This window comes from Papio anubis, chromosome 16 (assembly GCF_008728515.1).
Source record: "Papio anubis isolate 15944 chromosome 16, Panubis1.0, whole genome shotgun sequence".
Taxonomy (NCBI): Eukaryota; Metazoa; Chordata; class Mammalia; order Primates; family Cercopithecidae; genus Papio; species Papio anubis.
In genome coordinates, this window is record NC_044991.1 from 26,933,256 (window position 1) to 26,946,812 (window position 13,557).

At 45.5% G+C, this 13,557-nt stretch overlaps 1 protein-coding gene across 15 annotated transcripts in view; it reads right to left on the bottom strand.

The window, feature by feature from the left end:
* CABIN1 (calcineurin binding protein 1) overlaps positions 1-13,557 on the bottom strand; it is a 163,164-nt gene that overhangs the window by 89,989 nt on the left and 59,618 nt on the right. For all 15 annotated transcript variants that reach the window (XM_031656060.1, XM_031656051.1, XM_031656053.1 and 12 more), the window contains exons 20-23: positions 7,553-7,714; positions 6,158-6,364; positions 5,792-5,937; positions 2,933-3,194 (exon numbers count right to left, since the gene is read on the bottom strand). In XM_031656060.1, the coding sequence (XP_031511920.1) occupies positions 2,933-3,194; positions 5,792-5,937; positions 6,158-6,364; positions 7,553-7,714 (777 nt within the window). The remainder of the gene's footprint in view (positions 1-2,932; positions 3,195-5,791; positions 5,938-6,157; positions 6,365-7,552; positions 7,715-13,557) is intronic.

The window sequence follows — 13,557 nt, forward strand, 5'->3', positions numbered from 1 at the left end:
GTGGGTGCTTGTCTATGTGAAAACCTGTAGCAATGGCCCCAGGACTGAAATAAGGGAGCAATGTGCTACCCACTGCTCTGTTACACACTTCTCAGGGGAAAAAATTAAAATGACCGCACAGAAAGTGGGAGATCATCAATGGGTGAAATACAGTGGAAAGGATCCCAGTGCAAGGCCAGACACGGGACCAACCAAGCGACTCCATCACACCCTCTAAGATGGGCTTCTGTTCCTCCAAGATGGGCTTCTGTGGCAAATGTGTTGAAGGAAAAGGCGATGGCTAAAAGGATATCCTTCTACTTGAATTGCTTTGTAGCTGTGTGACCTGGACCAACTCACTAGCCCCTCTGCCCACCCTGTTCTGCCACTGGCACCTGTAACAGCTATCTGCCAAGAAAGAAAGGGTAGCTGTGAAGAGCCCCATCTGGGCTGGCATCTAGTACCATGCAGACCCTTGGGAAGAGGTGAAGCCCCCACCCCTTCCCCATACAGGGCACACTGCCAATGTCCCTGTCCTTGTGGTGTGGAGGTCACAGTATCTCAGACAGGAACAGGAGGGACAGTCACTGAGGGCCTGCTGTGTTTCAGAAGCTCTACTAGACACCATCTCACTACCTTGCCATCCTCAGAGCAGAATAGGCACCTCGTTCACCTTGCATATGGGGTGCTCAGGAAATGGCTGATGGCAGGTGTTCCCAATGAACTCTCACAATACTGCCTTAGAGAAGGAACCACAACAGGAATGTCAGGTTACTGCTTCTAGGTCACACAGCTAGAAAGCTCTGGCTCCAAAGCCTTTCCCCTTGCCTGAGAACTGACATCATGGGGAAAGTATTTGTTCTCCTACACCACCACCTCTGAGGAGTTTGTAAGCAAAAGCTGAAGCACATAGCAGCTCAAACAGCTGCCAACATGTGTCCTGCAGCCCATCCTGCAGATACAATAAATCCAGATGGAAAAGTAGCAATCAGGGGACTGTGTCCCCGTGACACATTTCAGGGTTGGAAGCTGTCTCTCCAGAGGTGGAAAGAACCCAGGAGGCACAAGATAGCTCTGCAAGGCAGTTTTCACCCTCGGCAACTATGAAACACTTCCCCCTACCTTCCCTCCCTCCCTGTCGGGACATCTGCATTGCGGGTGGATTTCCATGTCTCTCCTGCCACCCTAACACGCCAGTAAGATGGCTTGGGAACCCAGTTTCAGGACCTGAGCTTCCTGGGCCAATGGCTTCCATAAGATCAACACTGAGTTCAGTCCCAAAGGCTATGAGCCTAAGCAGAGGAAAGAACAAAGCAAGGGGAAAAAGTGTGTGGAAACTTGAGGTCAGTCTCCTTACCCACTCCCTGACTTCCCTGCTCCCTTCCTGGGGAGACCACTACAAACAAAGTTCCACAAACAAGTGCCATTGGCAGAAAGGGAACGCTGACTTCTCACTCTATTTATTTCCCGGAAAACTCCCACTCTGCCAAATCTCATTTGCCATCATTGGCGGGAGATGAAGGAGAAAATCCAAGGACCATGATCAGCTCAGCCCACTGAGTCCCAGCAGAGGATAATGCTGCTCCTGCTGTTACAGGGAAGGCCCCTTGGGGAGTCAGGCTCTGCATCCCAGGGCAGCAGCTTCAGTCCCCAGCCTGCCCAACTCTGGGGCCACCGCAACACAAACAGAATCCCACAAGGGACTTTTGTGCAAGACAGTTACAATAAAATAGGGTTACAGCACTTAAAAGGAATGTACTAGATGCACAGGAATTATCATGGCTAGAATAGCGTGGTGCTGAGTGAAAAAGGAAGCTGAGTACCATATACAGTGTGATAGCATTTAGATTGGTGTTTTTTTCTAGGAATACATATTTATGTATAAAAAGTACTTTGTTTACAGTCTGGAAAGAAACAAGTCTAACTGTTTTTGAGATAGTAGGGGCAGCCAGAGGGATATGAGCTTTGCCCTTAATATTGTAACTGATTTAAAGAAGCCTGTGTTCCTTGTAAGATTTAAGAGTAAATTTTTTTTTTTTTTTTTTTTTTTTTTTGAGACAGAGTTTCACTCTGTCTCCCAGGCTGGAGTGCAGCGGCGTGATCTCAGCTCACTGTAATCTCTGCCTCCCAGGTTCACGCCATTCTCCTGCCTCAGCCTCCCGAGTAGCTGGGACGACAGGCGCCCGCCATCATGCCCGGCTAATTTTTTCTATTTTTTGAGTAGAGACGGGGTTTCACCATGTTAGCCAGGATCGTCTCTATCTCCTGACCTTGTGATCTGCCCGCCTTGGCCTCCCAAAGTGCTGGGATTACAGGCGTGAGCCACCGCACCCGGCCAAGAGTAATTTTTTTTAAGACGGCAACGTTGAAGAGGAGGCGGTGCTGAGACTTCTTTCCCCTATCCTCTTCCAGGATGCAGTGCTACTGCACTACTGCTCCCGCTGCACTAGCCTAAACATGTCAGTATGGCTCCTTTACTTCCATCTCAAGGAGCCAACGGTACCCTACTGAACAGAGACCTAAGGGCCAGACTCGGCATCCTGCACTAGGGTAATCCCCTACCAAGAGAGACTTCAAAAATCCCAACCTAAGCTCAAGAATTTTACAAGGACCCAACAAGCTCCTTTGAGGGAACAGGGAAGAAATAGCTACCTCCGGTGGCCAACACTTCTCCCCTCTTTATCTCTCAACTACACTGTAACCAATGGCTGACCAGCTGGGTCTAATAGCCTGTCCCTAAATTTGTCTACACTAGACTGGGTGTTCAAAGACCAGGGACCAAGTTGTCACTGACCATGGTATGGCTTGAGCTTCATGAGAAGATTCATCAGTGAGCTCCTAGCATGGAAATGTGGACAAGAATAAAGTACGAATGAGACAGAGCTTCGTTGACCTGAGGGCACTCTGTCTGGACAAAAGAATGGCAGGCCCATCTGCAGCACCCACTCCTCACCTGCTGCACGACCTCAGGGGGCAGCTCGCCTCTCCACTGCTTCAGCTGACGTGAGGCAAACGAGTGCAAGGCATAGGACATGGTGCCATACTCAATCCACAGGGACAAGTTGGAGCTGTCAATCTCCAGGGCCCGACGGAAGCAGTTCAAGACAGGCGTGGCATGCTTCCAAATGGGCCCATCACTCTTCAGCTCATTGGAGTTCAGCTTGTCCTGAATGCGGCTGGCCCGGGCCAGAGCCATGCCTGCCCAGGAATCAAACCTGTGGTGGTAACAAAAGCACCAGCTAAAAACACTACTACATGAAAAGCATGGAAGATAATGATAGGCTAGTGGACAGGCAAATGGACACCATGGAAACTATCTTCCCACACCAGGGCTCAGAGCCCAACTCTGATACTCACTAATGCCATGACCATGACCTAGACCAGCCATGTCTCTGAGCCTTCATTCCTAACCTGTGACACAGGGCTAAGAAGACCTACCTCAAGAGCTGTGGGCATTATGAGACAAAACGTATTTTAATCACTCAGCACCTCATAGGCATGCAGTAGCTACTCTAATGGATGAGCTCCTGGACTCTGTTCCCCTGCTTTGCGGGGTTGCCTACAGAACAGCTCTGGTGGAGAGAAAAAGGAGTAGTCTACAAGACAAGTCAGCAGCGGTCCAGCCAAAGCACCAGGAAGACCCTCAGCCAGGTGTGACCTTACCTACTTCTGTGCGGGCAGAGCCTGCCATCAGCACATTTGCCAACCAGAAGCATGGGCAGCAGAGACCTCAGGACCCCAGCAACCCAGCTTCTACCCCATTCTGTCTCTGGGACCCTGAGCAGACCCTGCCCTTTCCAGCTCAGTTCTCAGCAGTAAAATGAAAAGTGAGGGACCACCTGAGACCCTACAATTCTGAGACCACCTGAAAGAAACTGATAGTGAGAACACAGAAACCTGTCTGAGAGGAGGAATGGCCACAGAGACACCAAGACTAAGATGATCTCTGGGCACTTGATAGTCTGGGATTTGCTGAATGCTAGTACAAAGAACAGAAATGGCAGCAATCAAACGGACAGATGCCACCCTCCCACATGCCAATCGTCCTTAATGCACTGCTAGCACAGAAGACCAGATTAAGCACCAAGTCTCGCCTGGTACCTGCCAATTAAGGCCAGAATGAAGGTGGCCAAGGCCTGGAGCCCAGGATCAAGCCATCAAGGGCTTTCCTGGCACTGGGGCCAATCCCACAGGAGACCCCGCCTCTGTGGCAGGGTTGCCTAATGGGCCAGGCTGATGGGTTGATACCCTCTAAACAGGGAGGTATGAAGGTTGGAAGGACGCCCAGCTAAGCTGCCATGAGCCTTCATTCTGTTGAATACAGGGCTGTCAGGTGAGAGGTGCCATGCAAAGACAGGTGGGTTTTATCACCCTCACTTTTCAGATGTGGAAGTAGGGGAACAGAGGAGGAAACCCTTACTGTGGCGCAGTGAGCACTCAGCCAGACTGAGCACAGATAGGGCTGCTCTCTCTCACTGGTTCCCAGTCACCCTGAGAGGACAGCCAGGGCTCTGCCACTGGCTCCCTGCCTGGAAGAAACCACAGGCTAAGCAAAAGTAGTTCTGTGAGAACCTTTCACACAAGCTACACAAGTCTTGCAAAATGGCTTCTCCACTCACACCCAGTCCCTTCTCTCCTTGGCCAGATGGATTCTGACAAGGTGGAATTCTCTGGTTTGCCCTGAGTTAGGGTGGTTCTGTGCTCACCCATGGCTCAAGGGCAGCTATCACAGCCTGGCCTCTGAGTCCTTCCAGAAAGTGTGCCTACAGATGCTACTCTGTACCTTTAGACACAGGTCAGCCACAGTGGGTAGCCTCCTTTTGACCTTCACCCAAGGCTTACCTCCTAGGTATGATAAAATATTCCCTCTTAATCAAGTGCATCAGACTTCACGAATGTAGAAGGCTCCTTGGGAGGCTCCAGGCAATCACTACATTTTTTTTTTTTTTTTTTTTGAGAATGAGTGTCGCTCTGTCACCAGGCTGGAGTGCAGTGGCACAGTCTCGGCTCACTGCAATCTCCGCCTCCCGGGTTCAAGCAATTCTCATGCCTCAGCCTCCCAAGTAGCTGGGGCTACAGGCGCCCGCCACCACGCCCAGCTAATTTTTGTGTTTTTAGTAGAGACGGGGTTTCACCGTGTTGGCCAGGATGGTCTCGATCTCTTGACCTCATGATCCGCCTACCTCGGCCTCCCAAAGTGCTGGGATTACAGGCATGAGCCACCACACCCAGCCGTAATCACTACATTTTAAGAGAAAGCCAAACAGGGCTCCACAGGAAGAGAGCATGAGCTTCATGTGCAATGAGCTCTCCTACATGCACCATCATGATAATCGCTACCGCTAACAGTGCACTGCATCAGAGCAAAAAAGAGAACTCTGGCTTGAGTTTTTCTATTACTTGTCCCCAAGAAGACAACCATAGTTAAGAAGCCTGCAGTGGAAGCAGCAAGAGTACACATCCTGGGGCTGTGAAAGTAGGCAGCACAAAACCAACAAGATGGAGCCAGGCTGCGCCTCCTTGCCCTGCACACCAGGGTCCAGATGGACACCTTGTACCTTCTCTAATAACCCTTTACCAATAACCCTCCCAGAGGACTTTGGAAAAGAGGCCTTGTCCTCTGCTCTTCTTTTCATGGAAAACCTGCCTTTCCTAACAACGGCAAAGTGCTAAACCACCCTCTCCTTCCTTTTTTCCTGGTCTCTTTGCAATGGGCCGGGAAACCCCAAAGTGGCCCACTGAAGAGCTTGCTGAGCTGGAGTCACCCCAGTCATCCCTGCAGCCAGCCTAACCTCATACTCTGGTCACTGACCTATTGGGGCAGATGCAGATGTCATGCATGTAGAACTTGATGGCCTTGGACTGCTCCTTGTTTTTGAAATGATAATCAGCCAGGAGGTAGTAAAGCTCGTTCACCACCGGAGGGGAGGGGTCAGCCCCCTCCGGGAGGCAGGGTACCTGGCAGGTGAGAGGAAAAGTATGAGGGGAGGTGAAGTCAAGGACTCAGATGTGACCAGTAAACCCAGGACTGTTTAGTCACAGGACAGACTCTCCAGCTTCCCCTGCCCCTCCGTCTGGTACAGAGCAGAAAAAGAAGCAAAGGAGTATATACAGCAGTGGCAGAGGGGAAGAGTGTGACCCAGCCCGGTCCCCCACCTCCTCAAGGTTGTGGGCCCACCTCAGTTGAAGTTCCCTCAATGTAGGCAGAGACTTTGTCCAGGCTAAGTGCTGGCCTCTCCGTGCGAGGCACAATGGTGGCAATTCTCTTCAGTAGGTTGGCCAAGTCAGCAGACACAGTGCTGGTCTTGTAGCTGTCAAATTCAGGAAGGGTCTTGGGCTTAAAATACTCAAACATAAACAGGGCATCCTCCCACATAAGATCCACCTTGAAAAAAAGACAGAAGGCAGATTCATAACACAATCAGGGTAAATGAAAAGGGAAAAACACATTCCTCCATAGAAACACATTTTGTCCAATGTAAATGAGGTTATGGCGTAATGGAGAGCCTAAAACAAATCCCCATTATACTTAAAAAAAAAAAAAAATCTGCACTACAAAAATTAGCTGGGTGCGGTGGCAGGCACCTGTAATCCCAGCTACTCAGGAGGTTGAGGCAGGAGAATCTCTTGAACCTGGGCAGCAGAGGTTGCAGTGAGCCGAGATCGTGCCACTGCACTCCAGCCTGGGCAACAGAGTGAGACTCCGTCTCAAAAAAAAAAAAAAAAAAATCCGCATGCCCACTATAATCCCCAAATCCAAGTGCCTGAAAAGCATAAGGCTGGTCTGCAGAAAGACAGACATTGGAAACTACAAGCTGCGCTCTATAAGCCCACGTGGCTGAGCCAGAGGGTGGGTTCCATCATGCGGGGGGACCTTTGGCCAGCGACAGACCCTCTCCACTTGGTAGACAAATTATTGAAGGAGGGCTGACTCCAGGGAGGGTGGCCCTAGGTTTGGGGTCCACAGCCGGGGCTCTGTCCTAAGGAGCTTACATTTTAGTGGACGGAATCCCTAAGATCAGACATAACTGACAGTACTGAGGAGCCATTAGATAATATACTCAATAGCACTCTACAAAACAAAACAACACAAAAATGGAAAACCTCTAAGGAATTATTCATATCCAAAATGGAAATAAACTATCGACAATTGCCATGCTACATTTTTTGGTTTTAGGGTAGTTTTGTTTGCTGTTTGTTTTTAGAGATGGGGCCTTGCTCTGCCACCCAGGGCTATTCACAGGTGCAATCACAGTGCACTCCAGCCTTGAAATTCTGGCCTCAAGCAATCCTACCCTCACCCTCTAGACCAGCTGGAACTAAAGGTATGCACCACCATACCTGGCTCTACATATTAGTCAACATTAGTTGAATGTTAGTCAACATTTATGAAAATAAGTTTTTGCAAGAAAAACCCTTGTCCTTTGATAGACTCCATCAGACCGTCTTCTCTCCTCCTTCTGATGCAACTCCAAGCAGGACTGCCAAGATGACTGTTGACAAATATGACATCCTTCAAGAGAGCTTACACCTCCTGCTTCCCTCTTCCTTGGGCCTACTGCAGCACCCTCACCTGCTGGACTGAGTGTTCCTCCAGGTACCTGGCCTTACTCTTCTTGCTGGGGAAGCTGTACAGGCAGTAGAAGCACTGCTCCAAGGCTGTCTCCAGCTCCTCCTTGTAAGGGTGCGTGTCTTCAGAGGTGGATGCAGCCAGTTCCTTCTGGAGTACTCGTACCTGTGGTGGGCAGAAGAGATGCCTGAGGTGAGGGCCTGTAGCCACTGCCTCCCTTTTACAGCAGGGCCCCAGACAGACCACCACTCTATCAACTCTTTTAACCTGAGGTGGCTATGTCTGTTGGGCTCCTGCATGACTTGATTCCAAAAATACCTGTTTCCCGGAAAAGTCTTGTTATCCTAATAGGAGCTATTCTGGTCCCACCTCTGGGCCCAGCAGGAGCCTCCTGATGGGTTTACCAAGCTGCCTTTCTCCTAGCATACCTAGCCAGTTTCTACCAGCCACCAGAAGAAGATATTATTTGCCTCCTGGGAACTTCACTCATTTATTTAGTCATTCATTTCTTCAATGAATAATTACTGAATACTTTCTTACAATAGACATAGTATGACATAGTCCTTGCTTTTTAGAAGTTCAGATGCCAATGGAGAGAATAAAGTTAGATAAATGTTTATAAAAAATAATTATAACATGAGATGATAAATCCCACTAGGGCTAAAAGAATCTCCCTCAGACAAAACATAAATGAGGATCAGAGAGGATGTGAACAACATAGTAAACAAGTTACATCTATGAATATGAGAGCCGACAGCTATTGTTATGCCCAACTATTAGCAAATACACATTATTTTCAAGCATCCATGAGATTTTTGCCAAAACTGGATGAAAAGCAAGTCTAAACAAAGACCAAAACCTAGATATAATACATACTATATCCTCAGCTGAACACAATCCAATAAAATTAGAAATCAATTACATAAAAATAGCAAACACCAAATATCAGAACATATGGGAGGCAGATAAAGATGTGTTTGGGAAAACTTAGTCTTCAATACGTGTATTAGAAAAGTGAATACTGGCTGGGTGCAGCAGTTCATGCCTGTAATTCTAGCACTTTGGGAGGCTGAGGTGGGAGGATTGCTTGAGCCCAGGAGACTGAGACCAGCCTGGGCAACAAAGTGAGACCCTATCTCTACAAAAAATTTAAAAATTAGCCAGGCGTGGTGGTGCACACCTGTAGTCCCAGCTACGTGTGAGGCTAAGGCAGGAAGACTGCTTGAACCCAGGAGGTCCAGGCTGCGGTGAGCTGTGATTGCACCACTGCACTCTTAGCATGGGCAACAGAGCAAGACCCTGTCTCAAAAAAAAAAAAAAAAAAAAAAAGAGAGAGAGAGAATAAAATCAAGGAAGACCTCTGAGAAGAAAACGAATTTTCTTTTTTTTTTTTTTTTGAGATGGAGTCTCACTCTGTCACCCAGCCTGGAGTGCAGTGGCACGATCTCGGCTCACTGCAACCTCTGCCTCCCGGGTTCAAGCAACTCTCCTGTCTCAGCCTCCCAAGTAGCTGGGACTACAGGTGCCTGCCACCATGCCCAGCTAATTTTTTTATTTTTAGTAGAGATACGGTTTCACCTTGTTGGTCAGGCTGGTCTCAAACTCCTGATCTCAGATGACCCACTTGCCTCAGCCTCCCAAAGTGCTGGGATTACAGGCGTGAGTCACTGCGCCTGGCCCTAAATTTTTAAAAATAAAAATAATAGAAAAAAGATAAAAAAGAGTGAATACTAAAATAAGCATTCGATTCAGTAAGTTAGAAACAATACAGAGTAAATTCAAAGAAAGTAAAAAGAAATATTAAAGTGGTAATGAACTAGAAAGCAAAGAAACAATGGATCAATAAACCAATAGTTGGTAATTTGAAAAGACTAATTTATGCAAACCTCATGAAAGACTGGTTTTTAAAAGGTGGGGGGAGAAAGCACAAACTATTTTAGCAATGAAAAAGGGGCATAACTAGAGGTACAACAGAACTTTTTAAAGCATAAGCAAAAATCAAGAACAGCCTTATGCTCTAAGTGGAAACTGTTACAACAATATAATTGACTTGAGAAGAGAAAATCTAAATGGACCTATAATCACTAAAGAAAGAGTAGTTTAGAATTTATAAAAGAGAGACAGAGTTCTAGATCACAGGTGGCAAACCACCCCATGGGCCAAATCCTGCCCTTATCTGTTTTGTAGGCCTCGGAGTTAAGAACGATGTCTGCATTTTTAAATGACTGATTGAAAAAAAATTAACAAAAAAAAACTTAACACATGAAGATTATATGAAATTCAAATTTTAGCATCCACAAGTTTTGTTGGAAGAAAGCTGCAGCCACTGATTTATGTAATATCTACGACTGCTTTTCTGAGGCAACGGAAGCCCTGAGTAGTTGCAACAGAGACCGTAGAACCTACAAAACCTCAAAGATTTACTATTTGTCCCTTTACAGAAAAAGCTTTGGTGACCCCTGGTAAAAGGTATAAGGGGGGAAAAAAAGAAAAAAAACTATAAGGATTGAAAAGGAAGGAAAAAATAGTTATTCATGGATGATATGACTGTTTACATAGAAAATTCAAGTCTACCACCCACTAAAATTAACAGAAGTAATAAACAAAGGAACTGTGCATAAGAAAAAATTATTAAAAAAACTAATGCTCCTGCATGCCCACAAAAATCAAAGAGAAAAACTGACATTTAAATATCTATTTATAACAGTAACAAAAACAACTGAAACCTAAGCAATAATCTAACAAAATATATGCAATTTTACAGCTATACTTTGAAAAAATGAGAGTGAAAGAAAAAAAGTATTATGGAGAAAATTATTAAGCTGAATTAAGGGACATGAAAGCATAAGACCTAAATAAACAGAGAGATATACCACATTTACGACTGGAAAGACTCAACCATACAAAAATGACAATTCTTTTGCAAATTAATTTGTGAGGTCAATGTCATTCCAATCAAAATTCCAGTGGCGGGTTTGTGTTAGGGGGTTGGATATCACAAAACATTACAGACTGATCTTACAATGCTACAGAAGAGGAAAAGGCCAAGAATAGTCAAGAGACTAAGAGGTACGTGAGTAGGTTAACCCCACCAGGTATCAAAATCTCTCAAAGACAATTCAGTATTGTCTTTGAGACAATTCAGTATTGTCAGGAACAGACAAGACTCCTATGCCAATAAAAAGAACAGAGCCAACATGAAAGAAGGTGACTTACAAGTCAGCACAGAGAACAGACTCTTCAAAAAATGGTACAAACCAACTGGCCATGCGTATGGAATGTAAAATTGGATTCCTACCTTATCTTTTAACAAAAATAAAATTTAGATGGAATACAGACACATGAAAAACAAGAGCAAACTAGTAGATTACTGTAGAGGAGATCTTTATATAATTTTGTGAGAGGGAAGTAAAAGTACCCCCACCCTTCAAAAAATCACAAACCTCAAAGGAGAAGACTAACAAATTTGACATTCAAATTTTAAAATTCTGTAAAACAAATACCATACACATAGTTAAAAGATACCCTACACAAAGGTGCACAGAAATAGAAATAGAACTAAGCACACAGACATAATATGTGCATGCAAAACTGGTGAAAATTATATATCAGACGAAAGACTGGAATTCAGAGTACCTTAAGAAAAAAACTGCAAATCAACAGGAAAAAGAAAAACAAACCACTAGAAAGATGGGCAAATTATGTGAACAGGCAATTTACATAAGAGGAAACCCAAGGGGTAAACAGGCACAGAAAGATATTCAATCTCATCAGTAATTATAAATTATTAAAAGCAACATTTAAAGAACAATGAAATACCATTTCATGCCTTTCAGATGGGCATCAACATTTAAGTCTACTGTACCTAGGGCTGACACAGCCGTGCAGGAATTCCCACACTGCTATCAAAAGTATAAAACTGTTCAATAATTTTGGAGAATAATCTGAAAATAAAATTTTTAAAGTTAGCAATGTGCATACTCTGTGATCTAGTAGTTCCTTTTACAGGAATCTACACAAGAGAAACTCTCACATGTATACATAAAACAACCTCTTGGTGGACGTTAACCATAATATCATTTATAACTCCCAAAATGCATAAATAACCTTAATGCCATCATTAGGAAAGTTTATTTTTTAAAAATATAATAACAAATACTTACAGATGAAGTGATATAAATGTCTAGGATTTGCTTCAGAATAATGTGGGATGACTGGGAAGGTAGGTGGGGGAGTGGACGTGCATTATGAATAATAATGACTAATCAGTGCTCAGTATATGCAAGTGCACTATACTTTCTATTTTAACAATGTTGGGAATTTTCCATACTAAAAAGTTTAAAAGCATGATATACTCACACCATAAAACCCTATAAAGCAATTAAAATGAATAAACTAGATGTACTTGTATTGATGTAACTGTATCTCAGTACACTAACATAAATAAAAGCAAGCTGCAAGAGGTTACATACTATATGATATTTAAAATGTAAAATTTTAAAACTCATGTAACTATATACTATTTACTGACATACAGATATATAATTAGGTATAAAAAAACATGGACAAAAAGATACACACCAGCTTCAAGAGAGTGAGGGAGATAGGGTAATGAAGAGCACGTTTTCTTGTTAACTCTTATTTTTATCAGAAGACAAATCTGTGGCAAATATAGCAGATTGTCAACACATATAAAACCTGGGTGTGTGGCTGGGCACGGTGGCTCAAGCCTGTAATCCCAGCACTTCGGGAGACCGAGATGGGCAGATCACAAGGTCAGGAGATCGAAACCATCCTGGCTAACACGATGAAACTCCATCTCTACTAAAAAATACAAAAAATGAGATGGGCGTGGTGGCAGGCACCTGTAGTCCCAGCTACTCAGGAGGCTGAGGCAGGAGAATGGCGTGAACCCGGAAGGCAGAGCTTGCAGTAAGCAGAGATCATGCCACTGCACTCCAGCCTGGGCAACAGAGCGAGACTCGTCTCAATAAAAAAATAGTAATAATAATACAAAAAACTAGCCAGGTGAGGTGGCGGGCGCCTGTAGTCCCAGCTACTCGTGAGACTGAGGCAAGAGAATGGCGTAAACCCGGGAGGCGGAGCTTGCAGTGAGCTGAGATCCGGCCACTGCACTACAGCCTGGGCGACAGAGCGAGACTCTGTCTCAAAAAAAAAAAAAAAAAAATCTGGGTGTGGTACACGGAGGAGGGTGGGCACACAATGTAAGAGGGAATATCCAGGTGTTAATAAAGGCTCTATAGCACACGGGTCATTTGAGCTGTGTGGAGATGAACAGATAAGAATCCATCAACCCAAGTAGAATATATGAAAAAAGAAAAGAAGAGATCCAAGAGGATTTCTCTCGGAGAACGTATCCATTCTATCTAAGAAGAGAAAACAATCCACACAAAAGGTCTCCCTGATGTTGGCCTCAAATCACTCTCACAATGCAATCCTTTTACCTGCAGACCATGAGCCTGGGGCAAGAAGAGGTAGTAATGAAGTAAGTATTTGACCTTCATAACCCCCATGGCACCCAGATCACGAGTGCTCAGCAAGCATCTCTGGAGAAATGAATGAATGTCTTTATGTTTGTTCATTCACTCATTCAAGAAATATCAACTGGGCAGCAGTCTGTCAGGCATTGCTCAGGCCCCAGGGATGCTTCAAACAGCAAGATTGAAAAGGTCCCCCAGGCCGGGCGCGGTGGCTCAAGCCTGTAATCCCAGCACTTTGGGAGGCCGAGGCGGGCGGATCACGAGGTCAGGAGATCGAGACCATCCTGGCTAACATGGTGAAACCCCGTCTCTACTAAAAATACAAAAAACTAGCCGGGCGTGGTGGCGGGCGCCTGTAGTCCCAGCTACTCGGAGGCTGAGGCAGGAGAATGGCCTGAACCTGGGAGGCGGAGCTTGCAGTGAGCCGAGATCGCGCCACTGCACTCCAGCCTGGGTGACACAGCGCGAGACTCCGTCTCAAAAAAAAAAAAGAAAAGGTCCCTGGTC